Here is a 26,229-nt window from a genome sequence, read left to right as displayed (position 1 = left end):
TTTACATAGCATAGGCCACACGACAGTTAAATGTGATCATGTTCTTGAAATGCAATTCTTTCATATAAAAGCGGAGAACTTTATGTAGTTTCAGTGTTAATTATGTTCCCTGTTCAAACATAAACCCTTTCCAAGGTTCAAGGACCTCTGTTTTCCACCACTAACTGCTCGTTATCCTTGTCTAGATTCAAAAACTTCTGTTAATCCCATTTTTCCAGCACAGATTTGTCTGAGTCTGCAGTCCACCTCATCTCTCAGTAGTCCAAATTCTTTGAACTTTAGCAGAACCTTCACACTTCCCAACTCTTTTTGTCCATCTCTAATCCACGTCCAACCTGCCAGTACTCTCCCTGAACTGTTGACAAACTAAATTACACAACATAAATTACAAACTAAATTACACAACATCAACGGAGAACACTTGATTAATTGTTGAATGAAAAAAAAAAAGAAAAAAATAAAGAAGCTGATTTGGACCCAGCAGGACTGTCCTTGCTATCTCTAAATCAGGAATTTCTACCTATTTCACTTCAAATTATGTTGCTGAAACTAAAGTTGTCATATCAAAGGACAGATTTTTCATTCCATGGGAAAGCAACATGCTGCATGCCTTCTAGCCACATTTTCACTGAAAAAAACCCCAAAACTGTTCAGCCTGGGCTCACACACAGCTACTGCTGGCATGATACCAACATTCAGCAATAATGGAATTCAGAAAATGACCAATTATGAAAATGTTTTCACTCCAAGAAATTTTGATACTGCACTGAGGAAGCTATGCATACCTCAAAAAGAAAATTCAGTAATCAAGTTGTATTTCTGTTTTTATCGAAATAAATTTAAAAAATACTTCTGGCTAATATGTACATATTTGCTCCAGTTACTCTTTAAATCCTTCTGCTTAATAACTGTAAGAGCCTGTTCCTTATTATCAGAAGTTCTTACAATGCAGCATCGTACTTTTGGGAAGGATTAAATGTCTCCTGAACATCTAACCAGTGCTCCCAAATCCATGAGACTCTTCCTGTAACATGGCATTTCCCCACCTCCCCCTGAAGGCAGCAGCATTTTCAGAACAAGAACTGCTTTCCAGATATTGAAACCACTTAGCAACGGGTGAAAGGACACTTTAGAAATGTGGCAAATTGGATCAATGATTGGAAAAATCAAAGAGAGGTTTTGCAATAAAAGTTTCATTTGAGTCATGACATCATTTTTCAGTTTTCTGAAAATGTGTTAGCACTGGGAAAATCTCATTTCCATTCAAGACAGAGTCCGAACAAAAGGCTTTTGCAGGTAAATGCACTTTGCATTTCTGAAGTTACACATAATGAACAGAATGCTCGAAATTAAAACCTTTGGCCTCTTCTTCCACATCCTGCTCATCTGTCTGTACTTCATTTCCCCATCCCCATGTCTTGTCAAAAGTCTCACTGCGTTGCTCAACTGCTCGAGCCAGTGTGATCTGTGTTTTCAGGTAAATACACCCCCATGCTCTGTAAAATGTTCGAGGTGGGTCCTGCCAGGCCAGCCTGGGCACTGTAGGACTCAAGCAGGTTTGCTACCAGGTTCATGTCCACATCCACCGGTGCAAGCTCAGCATCCTCAGTTCCAGAATCAGGGCCAGCACTCTCAGATGTGGCTGCTTCAACAGACCTTGCCTGCAGCGAGTACAAAGAGAAAGTTTTATCAAATTGCATGAGCAGATTTAAGGAAAAAAAAAAAAAAGGCAAACCACAAGAGAAAAGAAACAAAAAACCAATTCTGCAGCCAACAAAGTCCAGTACATTCCAGAGTCCTGACAGACCCATGAAATGCTCACGCCAGCTAAAAATCATCACTGCCCATCACACAGATTAAGTTCCAAGGTAAGGAGAGAAAGTGTTGCTGAGTCCTGGCTCAGCTTCCTATGGGAGCAAACTACTACAGGAACTCACAAGTCAAGCTGCAGCTGCTTGCCCTACTACTAAAAACAGGGAAATAAAAGTCTTGGAAAAGATATGCAAATTCAAAGCTTAGGTAAGCTTTTGTTTGAAAAAAATGTATTATGGTGCAACTACAGCACACTTTGCTTGCACGTGGGAAGGTTCTGATCACACTACTCAGAATGGGCGCTTCCAGCATATCTCCTGTTTCAAAATTACTATGCTACAAATCAGAGCTCAAGGCATACTCACCCCTCTCTTCTTGGTGGTGAAACTTTTACCAACGTTGGTCTGTGCCAGTTCACGGTCCATCTCATTCATGTACGACTTGAGACTGCCTACAAGCTCCTCAGGAGACATCTTCTGGTCCTGCCTTTGATTTCCAGCATCCAAGTCTTCATCATCCCCATCTGAGAAATCAAACTCCTCCTCTTCATCCAGATCATCAGAATCCAGCTCCTCTGAGTCAGCCCCTGGGTATCATTTTGTGTCAGTACAACAGCAAAGAAATCAGTGCAGGGATTTGTTTCAAATAAAGAAGCAATCTCACCTAAAATTCTGTCCAGTGCTTTTGTAAAAGAATCCACATCAAAGGTAACATGGGATTCATCAGATGACCTGAAATATAAAAATATTTTAAAATAAATAAATAAAGCTTTTATGCTTGCGTAAGCGTGACACAGGCACAAGCCACGTGGATTTCTCTCAAGCCAGGACTGAAATTGGGACAATTGAACTTAGAAGCACCCGGAAGTTTGAAGCCTGTAGGGATTAGACATGAAACAGTGAGTGTAGGAATTCCTGGAATGACAAGAGAAAAATTTTGAAGATCACAAAATCAAACGGAGTGACAGAGAGCAGCTCAGCTTCCAGCACTTTAACCTGCACCAGTGTCAGGGCGGTCACCAAGCTGATTTAAAAGCAAGTACATGTTCACTGCTATGGGTTGTTTCAGGCCTCTGCACAGCACAACACCTTCAAACTCTCATTCTCTGCATCACAGAATCAACCCAAGGGCTGCAGCAAAGTGCAGCATTCCACACCAGACCCCAAAATCAAAGTGCTACTACCATGGCATTTCTGCTCCTTCGTGTGAGGAGACTTTGGACACAAAAGCCTTCATGCTCTCAGCAACTGTTTCCAAGTCGTATTTTTGCTCTTCCTCATTTGTGGAAGGAAGGGACTCATTTCTTGCCTCCTTCAGCATCTGATCCAGAGCATCTGGTGTAATATCCAGCCAGCTGTCATCTGAAAGCACACAGGACAGATCTGTTATTCTGCACACGCCTGCTGGCCTGCAGGGCTCAAAGCGGAGGACTGAGAGGACTGCAACCATTCTGCAGCTCATTTCTGCACTGTGAAGTTTTTGTGCTGGTCCTGGGTCACAGACAGCATAAGGCAGCAAGAAGCTGAGAAGAAGAGAGTGGAGATTTCGTTTCACTACTTGAAAACTGCTTTGCATGCAGCTTCAAACTAAGAGATACCATTCTAGTCACTGAGAAGCCTTTGGCCACTAAATGGAGGAAGAAAGGCTTACTCTAAAAAGGGAGAGCCAATCCAGAATTTGGTCTTAATGAAGGTTGGACTGGCTCTCCCTTCACAGCTGTCAACATTCCCCTTCTCCCCCACAAATAATCATTTGTAATAGGAGTAATTCCCCTGCATCCAGCTCACCATCCTCTGGAGGAAGAGAAGCTGCTTCTCTCTCAAATTCCTTCAAATCAATGGATGTTGTCTGTAGCAGTGTCAAGATTTCATCACCTGGGCTCACTTCAACAGAGCTAGAAGAAAAAAAATTCAATTTACTGGAATGGATTCAACGGGATCACATGCTTTACATTCAGGTTTTCACTTGAATTCTTCATTCTTCCTTCTGTGCAAACACATCAAAAAGGGAAATTAATCTGGGGGAAGTCCTAGAGTACTGTACAGGGTATTGGCCAAAACAGGACACAGTCAGTCCCTGCAATTCCTAGCTGATGGCTCCAAAGCCCATTCCTCGTGGCTCCTTATGTTTATTTTGCCTTGGTAAATATGAAGACTGCCAGATCCCAAACAGCACAGACTGGAAACTCAAAAAACTAACAGTCAAGATATTATGAGCTGGCAAGGGATCAGATAATTTTGTAGTGATTTACTTTTTGGATTTGATCTTTTGGAGAAATCTACAGCCAGCTGCCTGTCCTGAGTAAAGGAGACAGATTACTCTGTATTTATTATTCACTGGGACTGCTTTTCAATGAAGCTTTTATACACTTTCTACAGTCAACCAAGCAAATAATACTTTTCAGTCACCTCTTAACCCACTTGGAAGAGCTTAGCATTTCACAAAACCAAGATAAATAGTTACTCAAGCAAGAACTTCTACTAGTGGAGTATTCTAGAGGAATTAGTACTTGTATGTCCTGGCCACAGCACCAATGTTAAATGTACAATGGAGAACAAGGGTTCAGGTTTTTTGTAACAAGGATTTTAAAGGTAAGTTAAAGGATTTGCAGGCATGGTGCACGACACTCGTGAATTTCAAGTAGATCTTACCTTTCTGGGGCAACAGATTGCTGGAAGTGATCTTCTGCCATATGCAACAGTTCCAGGTACTTTGCAGATCCTTCCATTTCTCCCTATTTAATGAAAGTCACAGGCATGAATCCAAACAATTCTCCCTCCCCTTCCTCTCCACAGTCAGGCTTCATAAGGATGACTCTTTGTCACACAGAAATGCTGAGAAAACCAAAACAAGTAAAACCTCTTTGCCATGTACACTTGGAACTGAATACAGGAAAATTCCTATATTTAAAGTATATTAAAGTATATTAACCTAAGAATTTCAATAGAGCTGTCCAATTTTATAACCTTCAAGTAAGTATTCAATTCATGTCCAATTTTTAAACTGAAAATAAGTAGTCAAAGGCATCTTTAAAAAAAACCCCACAAAACCCCACCAAAACCCCCAGAACTCACAAAAACCACACACACATAAAAATTACACCTGCATGGGCCCACACAGGTCTGTGGTGTTATGTACAGATCTTGAAGAATATTTAATTCTAGAGGCATGCAAATGAAATGCAAACCAGTGAAATCAGTTACACCTCACACACCCTATGGTAGTTTTCTTCATTCAAGTGTATTTCTCTCCTTCCTTTAGATGAATGAATGAATCTCCAAATCTTGATTTTTCCTTTTTAATTTCCAAAATAAATTACTTTCAAAGGGGAACAAACTGCACGTCTCCTTTAAAGACATTAATTCATTTTACACAGAGATAAGAATTCAAGTTCTTGCCCTGCTGCAACTACTTACACAAGTTCAAGAGCTAAAATGCATCTTTTCTGGAATGTTTAAAAGCCACAGACACACTGCCTCACCTTGAAATAATCTTTCTCCTTCAAGCTCCTGAGGAATCTCTCCCACAGAGGACCACTTAACACATTTCTCTTGGTATCAGGAGCTACTTTACTGCTCTTGGAGCACAGAATTTCAAAGCCATGAGCCTGTACATAAAAGATGCAACAAGAAGACGTTCTCAAGGTGTACGGACTTTGCTCACATTTTTCTGGACAAGCAGGCAACTTCCAGACAAAGACCCATTTCCTGGACATACATAAAAAGGCAAACTAAGTATAAAATGCATAAAAAAGTCATTACCAGTTTCATGCCCAGTTCATAGGCTCTGTACTGAGGATGAGATGGGGCAGGCAGGGTGTATCCACTGCGTCTGTCTGGAACAAACTTCTGCTGCACCAGCTGTGCATATAAACACCGAGTGAAAGTCACCTGGAACAGCCAGAGCAGAAAAAGCACTCCCTGCAGTGTGACTGTGTTGTGGACAGGCATCAGATTCCCACCAGGCTCACTGAATTGTGTTTTAAGGCACCCATATTACAGGCAATATCTGAGACTGCATTCAAAAGATACCTTTAGATAGATTTTTCTGATACATTGCTTTTCAGGCCTTACAAAGTATGCTCCAAATTGAAATCCCCAAGCAAATATGAACTTTTGTCAGTCTAAATACACTAGGAAAAATCCTCAGGATTCTGCATTCCCATCAACAAGGTGTATTTTGTATTTTTTAAAATAAAATTTGATTAAAAGCTGGGATTTTGGAAACAGTCTAGAAATCGAAAATTTGACTCTAAAGCTTCTTTTCAGGAGTCTAGAGGTACAACTCTTAACAAAACACATCAGATAAAACACTTCATAAAAGCTTTCACAGAGCTGTGTGAGCACAGCTGAGAAGGTGAAAAGCCTTGGAGTGAAGCACTGGTTAGGAGCAACTCCTCATGTTGGCTGGCAGTGCTGTCAAACTGCTCTGATCACACAGGGAGATCAATTTATGCAGCAGGCATTTCAGCAGAGGAACTATTATCATAACCTCTGGTTTCAGACACAGTTCCCTCATGATCAGCCCTTTGAAAGCCCAGCCACGTCAATCTGAAGGCAGAGACGCTATTAATGTAATGCAATGGAAATTCATCCCTCCACCCAGCAGGAACAAAAAAGACAAACCACCAGAAAACACGCAGTTTGAAGTTCAATCTATGCGTTTATACCATTGGCCACAGAAGCCTTGTCAGATACAGAACCGAATTAAGTGACAAGTTGCTTTCGAAGAGCACTTACCGGGCCGTCACAGGCTTTAGAAGAGCACTTACCAGGGCCATCACACGCTGCTCTGCAGGGAAGGTTCTGAAGGGGCGCCGACACGCCCGCAGATCGCCCGGATCCCGCAGGTAGAAGGCCTGGACTGCCGCAGCCACCAGGGACGGGCGCTGCCTCAGCACGGCCACGATGCCGGCCGGGAGGAAGCAGCGGGCTCGGTGCAGCGAGGCCTGGATCTTCTCGGGATACCTGAACAGCAACAGAGTGCACGAAGTGCAAGTTAAACCACTCCTTTTTTATTATGAGGCCTATTTTCACTTTAGTATTTACCCGTATTTACCATGACCCGTATTATGGGTCAGAAGATTATCCTGAAGTTAAAACTTGGCCAATCTAATGCCTAGAATGTCTGTTTCTGTAATAGATTTATATAAATGTACCCGGCTAATAAAACTGAATGCCCACGTGGGTAAGATGAGTCACTGTGAACTCAACCAACATATCCAGCTATGAAGTATTCTTCACCATATTCTGTAAAAGATATGCTGTCAAATCCTTGCAAAAAATAAAGTACAGGGCTGAACATAGCTGTGACAAGCTGAAGCTCTGAAAATCCTCCTGGTTCTACATTTTAGCTCAAATCCTCTTTTTCCTCCTGCACAGGGCTCCTAAAAGATCAGGGAACTTTCAGGTTTTTTAGTATAAGAAGAATGTGAAGGAAGAGTAACTCGTCATTGCCAGGTGTGGAATCATAGCAGTGAACCAGTTTCAGAGCCCTCAGATCACAGCCTACAGGACACGGATCCCACTCCTTCCAGGAGGGCCACAGAAAAACCTCCAGCTGCTGGTTTCTGAAAAGCAACCAACTTTATCACATCTATGGGGGAAATGTTTAAACCCCAGACAGCACAGAATCAAACCCCACAGGTGCAGAGGGCCAAAATAAAGCACCCACATACCCATCGATGCGTTTATTCACTGCAGCCCTGATGGGCTCTGCAGCCAGGAACTCCTCGGAGCGGCTGGACAACAGTGCCAGTGCCTGTGGGATTGTGGGGCAGGGAGCAGAGAGGTCACAGTCCTGCTCCGGAGTCTCCGACAGCGGGATGATGTGCAGCTCTCCTTTATAAAAGAACACCTGGCAGGCAGCAATGTTCTCATCAGACGGGGTAAGAACAGTCACACACCGGAAAATTTCATTTCATACACAAATGCATGTGTTTAAACACAGAGAATATAAAGTACAAATAGAGAACCAACACAGGAAGCAGCATAGCTTTTTTGAAAAAGTTATTTGAGATGCCAGAGACCATGATCCAACCAGTAAAAACCCCTATTTTAACTGCAACAAGTTTGGTCAAATTATTTTGTTTCCTTAATAACAATAATACCAAGTTTCTCTTCAACTAGAGAATTGCTTCTGGAGAATCAGCATAACCTAGCTGCTTAAGAACATCACAGGGACTAAAAAGCATTATTTCAGGTGCTACATGTGACCTCTGCTGGTTCCTGATCCTAAGAAAAGCCCTAAATGCAACATTCTCAACTCCCTCACGCAGTCCGTTCCCTCCAACAGAAGGAAAATATGAGTCTGATAGTTCACATTTGCAATCAATTTTTGTGCTGTGTTCCATCCCTTTTAAGAATCCTGGAGTAGGGGAAAAATAATTAAACAATTTTTTGCTAATGACCAAGTTAATTATTTCCATTTTAATCCACTGCCAATGACATGACTACTAGCAACTATCCATATCCAGGTGAAGGTGTCTGCTCATTCTTTCACCTATACCAGACTCAGTCTGAATCCTTGTAGAGACACCAACACTCCAGCCTTGAGCATTTCCTACTCTGAGGGCAGCAAATCCTCTTGCCCAAACACTCCAGAATATGGTAAAAAAAAAAAAATTCCAAGTAGCTCTAGCAGAGCTAGGAAGTTCAGGTGGATACAGGAGTGCTCCTGAGGAGAGCAACAGTAAGGGACAGCCAGCACTCTGGATTTTCAGAGGCAGTCAGACCACTTGGCTGGAGGCACAAGAGGAAACTCCAGCTGCTCCATAAAAGGCCACTGTGGCCCCCTTGCCCACTGTACAGAAGTTTTACTCACCCTGTTTTCACTATTCTCAGGATTCAGCCACTTTGGGAGAAAATCAGCTGCTTCTATCAAGAGAAACTCTCCATCATTGTCATCAATCCTGGCCAAGGAGAAATTGGTTTCTTAGCAGGAAAAGCCTTGCAAAGCACAACAACACACTTCTGAATCCATGTCTGCTGGGGTTTTTTTAATATTCACAGAACCACAGAAACACTTAGATTAGAAGGGACCTTAAATATCATCTGGTTCCAACCCCCCTGACACAGGCAGGCGCACCTTCCACTAGCCCAGGCTGCTCCAAGCCCCGTCCAACCTGGCCTTGGACACCTCAAATGTGTACGTGATGGGGAAACACCTCCAAGGATGGGGAATATTTAGCCAGGACCTTCAGAGCATAGGCACTGCCCCTTGGCACCCCTCCCAAAAAAGCAGCTCAGCAGGACCCGCTGTACCTGGCTGCCAGCCCCGGGAACTCCCTGGTGATCTCCCGGACCAGGTACACAATGAACCACTCGTCCTCCACGTTATCCCCGAACAGCGTGGTGCCGCCGATGTGCGCCGGCGTCTCGCCTGGACGGGGCAGAGAGAAGAGAGGCGCCTCAGCAACCCCATGCGCAGAAACAGATTGCCCAGACAGGGTGCGGAGCCTCCCTCACTGGGGATATTCCAGACCCAGCTGACAAAATCTTGTGTCGTGTGCTCTGGGATGACCCTGCTGGAGCAAGGCGGTGGGACCACATGCCCGCGGTGGGCCCTTCTAACCTGACCCATGCTGTGACACTGTGAGTCTGTGAAGCCCCCGGGTCCCCCCTCACACGTCCCCGGCTCCCCCTCACACGCCCCCTCCGGGCCGTCCTCCCGCCGCGCCTCCCGGCCCGGCCCGCTCCCGGCTCACCCCGGCGCGGCACGTAGCGCAGGCGGAACGGCTGCCGCTGCCACACGTAGGCGGCCAGGAGCGGAGCGAAGCGCACCAGGAGCACCTCAGCGCAGCGCCGCAGCAGCGCCTCGCCGCCCGGGCCCGCGGCCGCCGCCGCGAACAGGCGGTAGCGCACCGCGTCCTCGGGCAGCGCGGGCCGCCGCAGCGCCTCCATCGCGGCGCGGCCGCGCTCCGCCCCCGCGGGCGGAGCGGCGCGATGGCGGCGGCGGCGCGGCGGCGCTGAGGATGATATCGCGATACGCGCGGAAACCGGTGCAGGCGTGAGTGGCTGCCGCTACCGCGGTCCCCGGCGCGGTCCCGATGCCCATCCCAGTCCCGGTCCCGATCTCGGTCGCGATCCCCCTGGCCCCATCCCGGGCCTGCCGCCCGCGCTCCCCCCAGCACCAAACAGGGCCCCGTGACGGGCCCGGTCACACCGCGTCCCCGACGGGAGATGGTTCCCAGGATTCCCGGGATTCCTAAGCACCGGTCCCGGCCAAACACCGGTGTGGCAGAACGCGATTACGTCCCTGTAATTGGCTTTTTTCTCCTGACCCAGGAGTTGGGTCAGTTCTGACTTACTCGGCTCGTTTACTCTTGTTCAATTTTATTTAATTAATCTACAGGGATAATGGCATTGTCTCCACTTTTAGGGAGCTGTGGGCCAATTCACAACATCTTAAGTTCAAGTTTAACTGATTTTGAAGCCAAGACCTTTAACTTCATCTTTACCCTAGAGTTAGTTTTGACACCTTAAACCTAAAGCTTGGGCGACAAGAATTAGCCTTCTAATAGCAATCAATGTGTGCACAGTCCTTAAGAAGCAGAAAAGAAAAACCTATAAAACTTACTGGGAACTCTGTAAATGTTTTTTCTTGTAAGTAATGGCAAGTTCCACTTCTGCTTTTTTAGACAAGGACTCCCGAAACATGCCTTGAGGCATCACCCACTGCCAGAGCCGCGGGCTCAGGTGTGCTCAGCCACACCCACCGCTGAAAACCTCGGCCAGACCTCCAGGTACGTGTCACGACATATCTGATACACCTGTTCTGATACAGCTAGGCTTTGTTTACTGGCACACTCGATTTGTCATTGTTTATTGTGGGCTCTTTCGCTTGCTTTTTTTCCCGGCTCAACGCATGCGTTTCAGGGAGTCGGGAATCCGTAAGGAATCGGATGATCATGGGGATCCACAGACTGCTAGCCAGAGTTGTGTTGACACCTCCACAGAAGACAGCTCAGTCTTCTCCTGGGGCTATGACGTGAGTAGAACATAATCAGCCAAGCCAAATCTAGCACAGAAAGACACTTGAAATACCACTGCAAAGACATGTCAGAATAAAAATACTTGGATCTGTCAAAAAAATCATGGTAGTGATTATAGAAAGAACATCTTTTTTACCTCTTTCCATCTTCCAGTTCAAAACACACTAGGCTCATACTATTCCGTTAATATCCTGCATTTCCACCGAAAATTTTGGAAATGCAAATCATTTAGTGCACGAGTCTATCTATAAATGCTGTTACTGTGGAACCCCAGCTATGGCTGGATGAGTTTCAGACACTTGGCGTGAGTTTATCAAACTTCTGCATACTTGCATGTTTCTCAAAATACAGGAAGTTCCTAAAACATTATTTTCCTTTAGAAATGTTTGTTTTATTCTCCATCCACCAAAGCCAAGTGTGCTGTTGCCTTCTGGGAGGTGAGATGGAGCGGTTTGGATTTGAATGACCCCGGAACTGACCCCATTGTGTCTGCATGTAACAGAGGACGTGACCATCCCTCAGGTTCAGGGTTTCCCAGCAGTCTGCATTGCTTCTTGTGTTGCTGTTGTTTGTGGACACTGGAATCAGCAAATCCTCCATTGCATTAAAATATCACTGAATTTTATCCTTCCTGTTCTGATTTCTTTAAGTCTTGTAACTTAATGTAATAATACGGGTATTTCAAAATGTTTAGTAGCTTTTCTGCTGTGTCAGTGTAAGCTTTTCATGTGGCTGCCATCAGTCTTAACGGCAGGCTGCATCATCTCTGGGAGAAAATTATTTAAAGTCAAAATCTTTCTAATGCAATCCTGCTAAGCTTTAAACAAATAGTTGTCTTTTTCAATTGTACTTTAAAAATCATTTTAAAAAACACTGCAAAGGCTATTCACTAGGTATTTTCTTTCCTCTCTAGGAATTTGATAAGGCTGCCACGCAACAAGTTCAGCAGATGTTCAGACAAATTGATGAGCTTCTGTATGAGCAGAAGGAAAACGTTCATGTTGAGGGACTGCGGGAAGAATGCCATCAGTGGTCCTCCAGCTTTCCTCATCTCAGGTATTTTATTAATGGACTGATGCTAGTACCTTCACAACAAGGGTAGGGATGCACACAGTTGCTCTTAAAACAAGTGGCAGGGTGGGTTTATGCAAGTACGTGGTAGACACAGATAAAAAGATGACTTTGGTGATGTGCCTGCCTGTCATTAATAAGCATCCTGTTACCTCACGTGTGGTTCCTTGACAGAGGTTTGTTGCTATTTGCAACTGACTTGGCCTTAACAGAGCAGAATTCTCTCAGAAAACTGAAACTGTCACCAGGAAAATACACAGCTTCCCAGCAGAGCTTTTAGGATTTGCTGCTGTTCTTTCTTACAACCTTCAATAAACGTACTGCCAAGGTTTTCTGCTGTATTTATCCTTTGCTTTTGCCGTGGCAGGGTGGTGGGGAAGCAGGTGGTGATCCCCACAGACCAAGGGTATGGATGGTACTCGAGTTCCCCCTCGGGCAGTTTGGCTCCCTCAGATGTAAGTTCACCACAGGAAAAGGATTCTGATGAGTAAGTACCAGCAGTGAGCCTGGATCATACCAAGGTGCGAAGGCAGGTTTGTTCTCTGCTTCTTAAAGTGTGCAGCCTTCCTGTTAGGCTGAGTTTTAAACATGGCACAGTCTTTTTTTTCCTTTTAAACTGAATTTAGTACACTCAGATATTACCGCAGGCCGAGGCCCTAGGGTATATCACCGTGTCCGGCAGCCGTAGGGAGGAGGAGGAGAGAAGATCCAGCAGGCAGGAATTGTGCAGCAAGATGGATTTATTTAATTATTTTACAAACTCTTTTATAGACTTTTTTCTTCACAGTCTAATTGGACAAAGGATCAGCCACCCCTTGGGGTGATTGGCTAAAATCCTAAAACATCCATTGTCAAAATACTTTTCTACTGTACCATAAACAAGACTTTCCAAGGTTGCAGGCGGCTTGGTTGTTTACATTCCCTGCTACCTCTTCTGTGAGAGAGAAAAGTGTCTCACGGACTTAGAAAATAGCAAGAAAATCCTCGCTAGCAGCATTTCTCTATCTACACTCAGAATAGCAAGAATACGTAGCTGTGCTTTTGCCGGCTACAGTGAACTGGCCAGTAAATAGAAATATCTTTGCTGCTGCTGACTTCTTAAGAATGTTTATGTATTGTAGCTGGTTTTATTATTAATCATCTGTTAAACCTGCCTAGGACTTAAAAAATACAAAGCACTATGCTAGTGCTGCTTTTATTTTTAATATTTTAGAATGCTTTCTAATTAGGTTTGGATATTTTTTCCCTGAAGTTTCAGGTTCCTTAGCAAGAATTAAAAGGTATCCAAACCAGAAGTTGTTACAGTAATGAATAATTTGTTTGCCTCGCTACTGCTTGCCCTTAACTACTTTGCTGTCTCTCAGTTATTTGAGGTGGAATAACAACTTATCTTTATTTCTGCTTTCTGAAAACTGTCACCTGTTCAGATTTAGTGTTTTTGGCAAGAAGGTGCCTCTTTTTGTTGCTCCTGCTCACAAAAAGGCCGACCCTTCCAAGTCTCCAACCTTGTGTTCCTCAGAGAGCGATGAAGGGGAGGAGGAAGTCATTCTCTCTGAAGGCATAGTGGAGGAATACTTGGCATTTGACCACAGAGATGTGTAGGTATTGAATATTAAAGGAGTACCAGTGTTCTGGGGTTCCTGCAGTTAAGATACAGATACTTGATGGATTTATTTTTCTTTTCTTTACAGAACTTCCAAAGGCCTGAGGTTGCCCAGGCACTGGGAATTCTCCCAGCCCATTTCCTAGGACAATTTATTTTGCTGAATTATTTTTAGGAATATTTTGGTAATTTTTCATGCAGTCCATTTTTGTGCTTGGTTTGAATATTTCATTCCATCATAACTAAGAGCCTGTGTATTTAAACACCATTTATTTTTTATACTATGTCAAATTCACTGCTGTTAGTTACGCACTAGCAGTGTTCTGCTTCTGTTTTGTACTGGCATTTTGGACAGAATTGTACCTTCCTGGATTTTTTCCAGTGGTAGTTTTAAGAACTAGAGTGGATTTTATGCTTGTCAAGAAACGATTACCACTATTTTTATCTTTCTGCCCCTTTCCTTTATTCAGACCAACAATATGAACATATGGCCTGGGTAAGGACTCTAGAGGGTGCTGTCAGTTCCTGACTACTTAATTGGTTTTAATAATTAAAGCCACTTAGCTGCATGGACCATTAAATTCAAATTGTTATGTTTCTTGCTTTGACCAGCAACAGGCCAGAGGGACATTGCTGCAACAAATAATATCACTCTCTTGTCTTCAGGATTCTGTGCTCTCATTAGATACAGAGCCTAACAATGTGATGAAGAAATAGCACTGTAACTATTAATATTGATTTTTTTAATGTGAATTTGATCTCTTGAGTAAATTATTTATTGTTCATGAAGTATCATTTATAGTCATTCTGTACAGGAGACCAGGGTGTGTCAGTCATCTCTCACTGAGGTCGGTGGGAAAACCGAAAGTAAATACAGGAAAATGTGTTTCTGGTGCAGGTAATGCTTACATTTTTACAGGGAGGAGGAGTTGCACGAGAGGAAAATGGGACTGTCCTCTGGAAGACGGAAATTGGGGTTTCCTCCTGTCTCTCCCTATTCCTGCATGAAGGATTCTGTGCTCACGTTTGTGTTTGATGATGTGTGGAGTGAAGTCCTGGTCTGCATGGAAGAACTGATCTGCAGGCACTGGGAAGGGTCAGCCTCTGGTAAGGATCGCAGTTGAAGTGAGGGCTCAAAAGGGGACTGCAGCTACTTTTGCAAAGATGCCATGGGAGAGAGATGTGTTTGGGAATGATCTCTTCAGTGGGAATAAAAAGGTTATTTTGCTAACAGTGTGAAACATGTCTTCAAAAAACTCAGCAGAATTCATCATCCAAGAGGACTGTCTCTAAAAAAATTGGATTCATAGCACTGTCCATGACTAGCACTGCCAATATTGACAGGAATTCTCTGTTGCTTTGCACAGATGATGAGAAAAATATCATAACAGTAGAAACCCTCCGAGCAGATGCCAGAAGCCCTTTGCAGTTGGATCCTCTGCCAGCCTTGTTACGTCGTGTGCCACACACAAAGATGCCCTCGGTGACATCAAATCTGGTAAGGATTTTTAGCCAGCTGTTGTTTTTTGTGGGGATGAATAAACGCAGTGTTACCTCAGCAAACAGACTGGTTGTGTTTAGGTAAATAACTAGTTTGGACTCTGTGTGAATGGTGGCTGTCCTTTCTGACACTTAAGTTCTGTTATTACTCAGTTGGAAGTTTTAATTCCTACATTTCTCCTTGAAACGTAGTATTTGACATCTGTGGTGGCTGTTGATTAAGGATGTAGTTCTTTCCACAACTTAATGTTTCGATTAAATGGTGAGGTTGAGGACTGTGTGTGTGGGATCCCAGTCTCACATTTATAGTTAATTCAGCCAGCAAGAAGGGAGAAATCTCAGTGCAGTTCTAAACCAGTTTTTTTCTCACACACTGAATTTAACTGTATGATCTGCTTTAGGTTATCTGCTCCTAGAGTGGTGAGCACCGAAGTGTTACCTATTTGTTCCATTTTAATTCAACTCTTTCCTTATTTCTTTTTATTTCTTTCTCCTTTATTTCTTCCCCCACCTGTCCCTTGTGTCCCCTTACTGTGTGTGTAGTGCCCAAAACCCAGATGTGGCCGCAAAAGCAAAAAGAGGAGAAAAACACCTCAAGTATGTATGGGATTAAAACTCTGCTGTTTTCTATTTGCTCTTGTTATGGCGGGTGGAATCTGATGTTTTTTCCAGATCAGTCTGTATCTCAGAAAAGGAGTTTGCAGATCTGTTATTGACATAAAATGTCAATATACCCTGAAAATGATTTTTGTAAAGCTTCTGATTAGTCATTGTTGGAAGATCAGCGAATGAGCTGCTCAGCTGGAAAAAATTAAGTATTAGGACATGGTATTAGGACGTTTTCTAAGCACTACTAAAGACTGAAATGCTAAGATCCCTGTCTTAGATGGGGAAATAATATAACCGAGTATACATCTGGATGTCATGGAAGAAATTAATGACTCTTCTCCAAAAAGAGAAGTCTGTAAATATGTGTGTGTGTGTGTGTGTTTCTCTGCCAAACAGTAATTTACTTACTTATTTTTTTAAATTTCAGGTAAGTCTCTCTCAAGGGTCAAGTAGTGGTTCTCAGCGTAACCTAAATGGCTTGATCGTGATCCATGGGATCCAGTTACACCAAAGGAACCTGCCTGTAGTGGAGAAAACACTGTAAGAACTACAGATCACCTGTTGTAAATAAAGTAGAGCACTCTCACAGTGAGAGGGATTCAACCCAAAACCTTGTGAGATAAAATTCCTCCACCAGAGAAAGTAACTCTCAGTTATTTTCCTGCTTGCTTGTTTGTCTTCTGTGAAAGAGTATTACTTGATATAATTATGTTAAAAATGGACTCTCATAATTTCTGCCCATGTATTTTATGACTGAAGTCACCTGTAGGTGAGCACTTGGGTAACAGAGTAGTTGTCATGTTGACCATGTCTCTTTTGGTCTTGCAATTTTTTGTTTTGTTAGGGACCTGGATGACAAACGGCCAGGATCAAGTTCCCTCCTCTCCACCAGGACGTGGCCAAATCGTCCCCTGGAGCTCAGCACCTCATCCCTGTCCCGCTGCACGAGGAGAAGGAACCCCCCCCCACGGACCCTGCATCCCATCGGGACCCCGCGCTCCGGAGACGACGTCTGCAGGCGCCTGTACGTCCCAAACCAGCCTCTCCCTGCAGGGTACTGGGGCAGAGAGCACGGAAAGCATCCCTGGGTAGGGAGGACAGGGATTATTGGAGTAAAGAGAGGGACTGCCCCTTAAAGCACAGCTCCCCTGAGAAAGCCGAGTTGTTAAAGCTGATGGTCACTGTGCTGCCAGCTGCGAGTCAGTGAGTCACATACATTCCCAGATTCAGGTAGTTTTGCACAGAGCAATAGACCTCAGTCTGTCCTCTACAAGTGAAGTGAACACCACCATCTCTTTCTTGACATGGATGTCTTTTTCTGCAGCCTATTTTCAAGGTAAATCTAAAAATCTGTGTTTTTTGGAGGTCACACTGCATGTTGCTGTCTTAGCCCAGACTGGACTATAAAAATGTTAAAATAGGTTATCTGACTGACCAAAGGGCACTTAGTGAGCCCTCAGTCACATCTAGAATATCTCACTTTTATTTTGCACAGTGACTTGACTGAATGGGACCATTTACAGGGACCACAGGGTCTCAGGAAACAATGCAGGCTTTGATAGACCTGTCTATTCCACACGTTGTAAATTGATTTTAATTTTGCAGTTTACCTATAAACTCATCCAGTCTGTTGCTTTCTTGTCACATACTGTTGAGAGACTTATTCCTTGTCCCTTCATAACTGGTACTTCTCCTTCCAATGTTTTATGCTTCTGTTCCCTTTCCTCAGGCTTCAATCAATCTAAGAAGTACTGACATCTCTGCTTTATTAAAATATATTTTTTAATGTAAGTAGAGAGCACTAGGGAAGTGTTTTTTAAAGTGTAGATTATGGCTTGAAGCTTTTCCAAGGTATTCTTACAGAAGTCAACTCCAGAAGGCCAAAGAAACTGACAATATTACACCTTTCCACGTGCCAAACATATAAACTGTGTGTTTTTTCTGTTCTTACTGGTGCATTCCAGCCTGCCTGCACAGGAGCAGCTGACCTCACCCTCCCCACTGCTGCTAAACAGAAATCACCCCCTGCCACCCATTGCCACCACCACCGTGGCAGAGCATGGGAGCACCACAGGACCCCACAGGCAAATGGTAACAGGCACAAGAATCCCATTTTATTACTCAATAATCTAAAGTTGTTATCACAGCTGCCACAGAGTTCCAATTTATTTGTTGTTTTGTGACAGCAAGTCAAATAGATGCACGAAAAATGTTGTATCATGTCTGAGTAACAGCATCACCCAGCGTTGCATGCTTAATTCTCATTAATGCCAATTGAATGTTTCCCTCCTTATAACTAGGTATAAAATGATTCCCTTGGAAAATTAGCTTTAATTCCTCGGTTAATTATTTTCAATGGACTGCTGCACTAAAAAAAAGCCATAACTGTTATTTCTCCTTGCAGAAACCTCGAGGGAACTCGAGCCGTGCTCATACTGTCACGACACAAGAAGACGCTCACCAGCAGCTCCAAGAGCAGCTGTTCTTACCTGATCCCTTCTCCAGGCCTAACACAACCAACACATCCTTGGTAAAGCACGGCTGATTACACCAGATCATCCTTAATCACAGATTAGAGTGCTTTGACAATTAACGTTAATCAATGTCCAGTCTGTCTGAGTAACAAATACTCTCCGTTTAATTTACTGAAACACCTACTCTACTGATACCTTCCTGTATCTCACAAAGTACTTTTATCTAAGCTTTGAAAGCTGTAATTTCAGCAACAGCTTTTAAATAGCTGCTTGATTAGTTTCTGTGTATAATTTCAACATCCTGGACTCAGCAGTTACAAAATCTGCTTTGGAACAGTACAATTTCCAGAAATGGCAAGACTTGCCTCTAAGTGGCCCAGTGATCATTCTAAATAGGTGTTAGAAAAGTGTATTTTCTACTTCTAAAGTTGATTTGACCCTTCTTTAAAGCTTCCCTTAGACCTTTACAACATCTAACCCATTACCAAATACACGTGTTTAAGTAGTTTGTAGTTGCATTATAACCTTGATGATTTTTTTTCATGCAAACAGAAATAACTTGAACTGTATTTTCAGCCAGACTCCCAGCGCCGCCGTTCTTGCACTGTTATTGATTATAGTAATCAATCCTGGACAAGGAGAGGATCGACACCTTCAGGTATGCTCATCAGCCACAGGGCTGACTAAGATCAAACAAAGGAGGCTTTTGGGACAGGGATGCATTTTCTACAGGGGTACATTCCTACAGGTGATTTCCACTGGGGAGGTTTTTCAAAGTTCCATCCATGTTTTTAATTTGCTGTTACAGGTGTGTTATCCTTGCTATATCCTACTCGACTCCAGAGTACAGCTGGGTGCATTTTGTTGGGGTTTTTGTGTTTTTATTACCACCAAATATTTAAATCAAGTAAGGAATCTTAATGTGACCAGCCCCAGTGCCTCTCAATGTCCAAGTTTTCAAAGCAGGAGTTGTCAGCTTAAACAGAAATAGTAACTTGAGGTTAACAAAGGCACTAAAACTGAAGTAACTTGTTTTTAAGCAGGCAAGGAGTGGTTCCTACTGAAATTATATATCTGCTCCCCCTGTCAAAAAAAATGCAAGATGAGTTTTCTGACTGCTGTATTGACCAAAAAAAATCTTAAATTATCAGAAAAACTTGGCAGACATGAATACTTGGTGAAGTATCAGGGAATGCAGTCGCTCCCTGCAATGCAGCAACTTGGCAAGCACAAACTTTGCCCCTTTTGGAAGGTATAAATAAATGCAGTTGATAGGCATGTGTTGGAGTAAAAAGACATTTTAAGTTTTCAGCTAGAGGAGATGTATTTGGTACTTAGCTGTGATACCTTCCCGAAGTCTCGAGGCTGTCCATGATCTCTTTGTTTGTCAGGTCTTCCACCACGTGGTTCTGTGAAAGCCCATGGCCGAAGTGGATCAGGCACAAAAAGCAAACAGGGGCTCTAACGTGCCATGGAGAAGCGTCCACCCATCTGTCCCTCTCCAGAGAGTCAAGAACCACCCCTCCTTCCCAGCAAGGTCAACGTTGTTTACACAGAGTTTTCCAACACCCTTCCTTACAGATAGTTATTTTTATATAAATCTAAGCAGCAGCTGCCAAAGATTAGAAGGGGTGCGCTTAAACATTCCATTTTCTACCAGCAGAGAAAGTGATGCTCCCGTGGAAGGGTGAATACACTCCAGTGAAGGCCCACTCCTAGGAAACCTAGCAAACACTCTCAGTCTGTGCTGTTCTCCATGAGGCTGGTGACAGGTTCATGTCCTTACAGGCAGGCACTGCAGGACCTGCTCATTCTTCCCTTAGGAAGGTTAACCCGGCCTTCCACAGCAGTAGTGATTTTCATTTTTTTAAAACTGTATTTATATGTTTAAAGCAATATTGTACTAGCAAAAGCAAGCACTCAGCTTAGGCAAGTGATGGATGCTGTGGTGGCTGCAGCAGGTACGAACACAGGTGCGTAGAACCAAGGCAGCGGTACAGGTGACCTGGCAGCTCCAAGGGTAGCACACCACTGCCTCTTCCTGAGTTATAGTAAAACCTTTTACCTCTTCCTCAGTGACTGAAGAAGGTTGAGCAGGCAAAAAGAAACTTCTTACTATGAGTGGCTTCAGACAGAACTCAAAAAAAGTCTTCCTGGTGAGACATTTTATGGTAATTTCACAGAATAGCTCAGTGTCCCTTTCTAAAAATACCTGTAATTACACAAGATTTATGCAATCTAACGTAGAGTTCCAGAAGCCACATATGCAATGGAGCTTTTAGGAACTGTGTCTGCCCTGTGTGACAGACCTAACAGAGGCATTTGCTGGAATTGGCCTTGTGGCTCCAGATAAGACAAAAAAATACATGAAATACAGGCTTCTCAAAATAAGTGATTAGTTGAAGGTCTTAGTCCCAAACAATAAGTGCCAGACTAAAGTGTAAAAACAAGCTGAGGTAACCACTGGCTGTATTTAAACAAAGTTAGGATGCTCCCCAAAAACAGTTGTTCCTTTCTAGTCCAATTAAAGAGCAGTTTTCCTATATTTTCTTATTATTCTCCAAACTACAGTTCAAAATAGAAAAAAAGCTTCCCTACTCCAGACCAGCTAATGATTTTTCATCAATACTGAAGCTCACGGTCCAGTTGATCCAAGCATGCTTTAGTCAGAAACAGGGAACTGTGCAAACCTAACTGGGTTAACCTGCCTTTGCATTTCCAGAAGTTAAAAAAACAAAAGCAGCTCTGAGCTCAATCTAAACCTCTTAAGTTTGCAGAGAGAGAAATTGATGCTCACCAGAGGCCTCTACTCACTAAACTATTTCAAAATACAATTTCTCTTCTGGAACACTGTGCAGTGTGTCAGTTATGTCAGGCAAAGTGCAGATAAGCATCCCATTTGTATCCGTGCCATTCCTCAGGGACCAAGTGAGTTTTCTGTAGCACGAGAGTCACAAAAACAGACAAACTTGAATAGACTTCTGTTAACATAAGGTAGTGTTTTACAGCCTAGAGGAGTCACTGGGTTTAAAAACTGCAGTCCCCTCCTAAGGCCATTTTTGTTTCCTGTACAGATGGTTGACACCAGGGACTGCTCCTGGACCGTTACTTATTTTGTGTAATAAAATTAACCTCCAAGCCCTGTGTTAAAAAACACAATGATATACTCTACTTTCTCAGAATCAGGGTAATTTTGAGAGCAGACAAGTAAAAGGGAACAGAGAGACCATCTACCTCTGGCTTCCCCCCAGGAGCTGTTGTTGAAGCTGTGAGGGCCTTCAACTCCCAAAGTGTTCACCTCGTGGCTCCTATGCCTTTGAAAAATGATCCTCCGTGGAAGTGTGCAGGATTTACTTGACTGAAATCAGAAGAATCAACACAATTGGCTTGTTTTGAACAGCTTTTTTAGAAAACATACAGAGAACTGGGGAAGCAAAACTCTGGAAAAAAAAACCAAACCAACCTTCTCATTTATTAAATCTGCAATTTTCCAAACTATAAAACTACTGGAAAAACACCTGTTGAGCTGATGTGCAAAGACCTTTAAAAATAGCAGGAGGTTTGTTACAGAAGAAATGTGTGAACAGCACACATGGATCTAAACTGTAGAGCACCCCAAGGGTCGGAAACATGAGCACAGCAGTGCCTTGTCTTCCTTGTTCAGGATGCATTCCGTGTCACGCCTCCCAATTACAGCCAGTCAATGCACACAGTCCAAAACAGGAGCCTAGAAAACACCCCAAATTCTCCCAAATCCACGTTTCCATACAAAATTAAACCTGGTTTTTCAGTCTATGCCGTTCCTTCTGCCTTTCTTTTCTTGGCTGAGGTCTTCTTTCCTCCTTTCTTAGCACTGCTCCCATATTTTGCTTCCAGTTGGGCCAAGAAATTATCCATTTCCTTTTCTCGATCTCTGCTTCGGCTCTGGGGAGGGGGAAAAGAACACCAACCAAACTCAAACCTTTTGTAACTTCCCAATACAGATTATCCTACTGAAGTTTGATAGCTACACAAAATCTTGGAATATATTAAACAGGGAATACAAGCTGCAGAAAGTTTAGTACCATCATTAAAACTCCCAGTGTAACTGCCTAAAACTAGAAATTAAACATTTTGAGTGCATATGCAATAACTCTGTAAATTTTTAAAAAGACACAGGTAATAAAATCCATACTGTACTCTGATTCTAATTAAATTAAAGTACATACATAACATTAAGGCCAGGTTTTAACCTCAGGAACTCAGAAGAGTTGCAAGGATCCAAAATCAAAGACGCTCAGGGAAAACACAATTATAAGCCAGTAGCAAAGTTATCTGCAACAAACAGAAAACTTTAAGCTTACTTTAATCAGTGCTTGCAAGTCATTTTCTCCACCAAGGCCCAGTTCATCTTTAGTCTTTTTTGCCTCTTTAGCTTCTTTTTCTGCCTAAAAGAGCAAACAGGTTTTTTTAACAACGTATTTTGCATGTTATCTGACCAAGTCTCACAGGAGTTACCAAATGCTTTTTTGGGCGTCTGTGTACAAAGAGCTGCAGGGAAACACAAAGGGTTTCCAAGTTTGGCCACAGATGAGGAATCAGGCAAAGGAAATCCATTCTGGTTCCACCATTTAGCAGAGCAGGAGGTTTTTCTGCTCTTTCACAGTGTTGAATGTGATGTTTGTCCCCATCCCTGTTCCCACACCCACTTTTTTTTGTCTTGGTAGATACTACATTAACTTACAGGTTACTGTGATGGGCATATAACATTCTACAAAGCGTCCAAAAGTACACAAGAATCCATTTAGGCCAGAGCAGTTTCACACCTGCCAGAAGTCAACCAAAATGTATTTTCACCACTTACTTGTTTTTGTTAATTCCAGCAACTCACAGCTTTGTAGATAAATGCAGGGACATGCTAAACTGTAATAAGACGTTGCGTATAATAATGAAATAAAGAAGTAGAAAAGCCTTCCACAATGATTTGGGGTGGGGGGTGATGACCACAGGTGACCAGATGTGAACAGCAAGGTGTGTAACCCAGCAATCCTGTGACAAACATCTCAGGAACAGCGTCACGTATTTCTGCCAAGGGAGATTCAAAGGTAAACAGCTGATGCAACCTACCCGCCTTCTTCTGGACATCATCTTCCGCTTCGACTCCTTTACAAAAGCCTTGAAGGACGGGAGCTCCCCGGAGTCGATGGCTTGCTCTATCATTTCCCGTATCCTGGGCTCATCCGTGTAATCCGCACACATCACGGACTCCATGATCCGATCCATGTCACCCTTGAAATTCATGTACGCTGCCTTCACATCAGCCAGCTCTTCCGCCGAGTTTTTGTAGCTCTTATGGAAGTCTTCGATGTCCTTCACGGTGACCTGGAGCAAAGAGGTGATGCTCTGTGAGTTACAGGACTGACTCACCAGGAGGATTTAAGAGAAAACTCATAAAACCAAACAGTGCCGGGTTCTTCTGTCTCCCAGCCCCATCCCGCTCTCACCTTGAAGAGCAGCTGCCAGTACTCCAGCCAGTCCCGCCCGTCCTGCAGCACCTCGGCGTCGTCATCCACCGTGCCCGTCTCATCGTACACCGCGCGCTGCTTCTCGTCACTCAGCACGGCGTACACCTTGCCCAGGATCTGCGGGGCCAGGGGTGGCCGGGAGGTCACTCGGGGAGCGGTCACTTGGGAGTCAGTCACCCACAGTCAGTCACTCAGGGGGCACAGGGTTAGTCCCTCAGGGTCGGGGTTGGCCACCTCGGGGATGGTCAGTGGGGTGGTCACTCAGGGGGTGATGGGTCAGTCATTTAGGGTCGGTTGCTCAGGGTTCAGTCACTCGGGGGCAGAGGGCCAGTCACTCGGGGAACCGGTGGTGGTGCCTTTTCCTGGTCTTAAAATCAAGAGTCATACACGGTTAGAAGGGGAAAAGGGATTTTACTTTGGTGTTTATTTTAAGGATCCTTAGGTGCACACGTCCAGGTCCTGTGCATCGAGATGCACCCCCCCGAGTCTGCCCCAAAAGATCAGGTATAATATTATAGGTTTTACTAATTAGCATATCTATCAAAATTCCCCAAGGAGAGGCTCGAGTGAGCCCCCCTCCCCAAGGAGCCTTCTCCTGGACGGTTCTATCTTAGTTTACAGAATGTGTTCTGGAGAGGACCTTGGGGGCTGAGGCACACTGATCCCTAGCTCCAAAGCTTCTAAAATGTTTAGTCTCTCAGCTTGACAAACAAGTCCAAGAATGTAGGGAAAAAGCACTAGGGATACAGAAGTCGTAAAAAGGTATAACAGGGCTATAAAAGAAAAGGCAAAAATCTTCATGGCATCAGGGGGTGGCTCACTCGGCGGGTTGGTCACCCGGGGGGCAGTGGGTGGGTCTCACTCGTCGCCACCACCGCCTCCCTCCGTCTCTCCTCACCTGGAAGCGGCGCGTGGCCTCCTCCTTCTGCTCGGGCGGGACGCGGTCGGGGTGCAGGCGCAGCGAGGCGCGGTGGTAGCCGCGGCGGATCTCCTGCGCGGACGCGCCGCGCCGCACGCCCAGCACGCCGTACAGGTCCGCGGTGCCGAACGCAGCCTCGCACTGCTGCGGCAGCGCCATCCTGCCCCGCCGCGGCCGACGCCACACCGCCCTTCCCGCCCGCTCCGCGCCCGGAGTGCGGCTCCGCGGCTGCGCCGGGCGGGAAGAACCCGCGGGGAAAGCTGAGGGGCAGGGCCGCTGCTGAGGGGAGGGGCCGCCATGTTGGGGGGAGGCTGAGGGGCGGCCCCGCCGAGGGGAGGCGGAGGAGCCGCTATCATGAGGGGACGCGCTGACGGTGCGGCGGCGGCGGCGGCGGCGGCGTCGAGGGGAGGTGGAAAAGCCACAGTGAAGAGGGGAGGTGGTGGCGATGCGGTGGCGGCGCCGCTGAGGGGAGGCGGGGGAGCCGCCATGTTGGGGGGAGGATGAGGGGCGGCCCCGCTGAGGGGCGGCGGCGGCGGCTGAGGGGCGGCCGCCTCTCCGCCCCTTGAAGAGCTCCGGACGGCGGGGGACTCTTCGTGGAGTAGCGTTCATGACTTGATGGAGTTGATAGGATCGGGCCGGGAGCGAGGCAGGAGCGGGGCGCACCCCGGCCCGTCAGGGCGCCTTGGGGTGTCCTCGGTGCCTCTGTGACGCGCTGGAGCCGCCGGTGAGCGCGGCCTCCTGCCCGCGACCGCCGCGTGCGCTTCGGTACAGTTACCGTCAGTAAAATAAATGAAAGGGACTCCTCCTCGGCTTCCCACTTTCCGCCGGTAAACAACCAGCTTCCCTGGCATTTGGGAGTGGGCAGGCCCTGGCACAGGGTGCCCAGAGCAGCTGGGGCTGCCCCTGGATCCCTGGCAGTGTCCAAGGCCAGGCTGGACACTGGGGCTGGGAGCAGCCTGGGACAGTGGGAGGTGTCCCTGCAGGGGGTGGCACTGGATGATTTTTAAGGTTCCTTCCCACACAAACCATTCCATGACTCTTTTGTGGTTCATTCAGGCCAGGTGAGATGCAGACAATAAAAATTATTACTTTGTATTTCTCATGCCTGTTGAAATGTGGAACGACTCAGTCCCAATACCACAGAGGGAGCAAACCCCAACAACACCAACTCAGATTTCAACTCTTGGTTGCAGAATTCAGATGGTAATATTGTAAAACCTTAAAAAAAAAAAAAATATATATATATATATAAACATTATATTTAAAAATCCCCTATAAAAGCTATTAGTAATGCAATATTTATTTGTAAGTCATTATAATAATATATTATAAAAGCCGATAAATACTGGAGAGCTTGGCTGGTGTTTACATCCTGATTAAGTGTTTGTTTTGGTACAGCTCAGGGTAATAATAATAAGTAAATATTGAAATATCGCGTTTACATATATTAACGTACATAATAAATATTGTAATAATTTATCGGTATAAAAAGTCACCGGCAGTGATTATTTCGGTCACTTCTGAGACAATGTCCCCTCTCTTACCCAATCACCTCTCCTACTTTTTCACGGGTTTTCCAAATTTAGTGCCAACACTGACTGGAGCGCTAACACACCAGGATAAAGACAACACCCACAGGGAACGCCCGCGGTTCCCCGCGGATACGGGGATTTAAAGCTTCCCGGCGATTCCAGCTCGTTTTGTCAGGCTTCGGGCACCGCCCACCCGGGAACCGGCGGAGCGCT

General features: G+C 44.8%; 3 protein-coding genes across 5 annotated transcripts; 1 reads left to right on the top strand and 2 right to left on the bottom strand.

Moving 5' to 3' along the window:
* Positions 1 to 1,173: 1,173 nt before the first annotated feature.
* On the bottom strand, positions 1,174 to 9,720 carry ECD (ecdysoneless cell cycle regulator). Its single transcript, XM_048310794.1, has 13 exons — positions 9,518 to 9,720; positions 9,075 to 9,192; positions 8,635 to 8,722; positions 7,490 to 7,668; positions 6,584 to 6,779; positions 5,574 to 5,702; positions 5,294 to 5,419; positions 4,464 to 4,546; positions 3,600 to 3,706; positions 2,996 to 3,173; positions 2,476 to 2,543; positions 2,178 to 2,398; positions 1,174 to 1,661 (listed from the first exon to the last, which is right to left on the bottom strand). Exons 1-13 carry the CDS (start codon positions 9,711 to 9,713, stop codon positions 1,443 to 1,445), a joined length of 1,908 nt encoding a protein of 635 aa, XP_048166751.1. The 5' UTR covers positions 9,714 to 9,720; the 3' UTR covers positions 1,174 to 1,442.
* FAM149B1 (family with sequence similarity 149 member B1) lies at positions 9,720 to 23,192 on the top strand. 3 transcript variants are annotated; one of them, XM_048310796.1, is made up of 15 exons: positions 9,720 to 9,819; positions 10,451 to 10,555; positions 10,689 to 10,800; positions 11,718 to 11,860; positions 12,243 to 12,362; positions 13,303 to 13,473; positions 14,398 to 14,585; positions 14,846 to 14,976; positions 15,522 to 15,575; positions 16,015 to 16,127; positions 16,432 to 16,611; positions 17,552 to 17,678; positions 17,992 to 18,117; positions 18,638 to 18,719; positions 23,108 to 23,192. In XM_048310796.1, the coding sequence occupies exons 1-15, from the start codon at positions 9,785 to 9,787 to the stop codon at positions 23,155 to 23,157; spliced, it is 1,737 nt and encodes a 578-aa protein (XP_048166753.1). In that variant the 5' UTR covers positions 9,720 to 9,784; the 3' UTR covers positions 23,158 to 23,192. The 3 variants fall into 3 exon arrangements, with proteins under 3 accessions (XP_048166753.1, XP_048166752.1, XP_048166754.1); XM_048310795.1 differs by lacking the exon at positions 23,108 to 23,192 and adding an exon at positions 19,453 to 21,854; XM_048310797.1 differs by lacking the exons at positions 15,522 to 15,575; positions 23,108 to 23,192 and adding an exon at positions 19,453 to 21,854.
* DNAJC9 (DnaJ heat shock protein family (Hsp40) member C9) lies at positions 21,501 to 25,104 on the bottom strand. The gene is made up of 5 exons (XM_048310798.1): positions 24,464 to 25,104; positions 23,545 to 23,682; positions 23,168 to 23,422; positions 22,405 to 22,488; positions 21,501 to 21,985 (listed from the first exon to the last, which is right to left on the bottom strand). The coding sequence occupies exons 1-5, from the start codon at positions 25,091 to 25,093 to the stop codon at positions 21,854 to 21,856; spliced, it is 1,239 nt and encodes a 412-aa protein (XP_048166755.1). The 5' UTR covers positions 25,094 to 25,104; the 3' UTR covers positions 21,501 to 21,853.
* Between the last annotated feature and the right edge of the window lie 1,125 nt (positions 25,105 to 26,229).

The sequence above is a fragment of the Corvus hawaiiensis genome, chromosome 8, assembly GCF_020740725.1.
Source record: "Corvus hawaiiensis isolate bCorHaw1 chromosome 8, bCorHaw1.pri.cur, whole genome shotgun sequence".
Lineage (NCBI taxonomy): Eukaryota > Metazoa > Chordata > Aves > Passeriformes > Corvidae > Corvus > Corvus hawaiiensis.
Note: the sequence above shows the minus strand (reverse complement) of the source record. Positions and strands in the feature narration are given on the sequence as shown.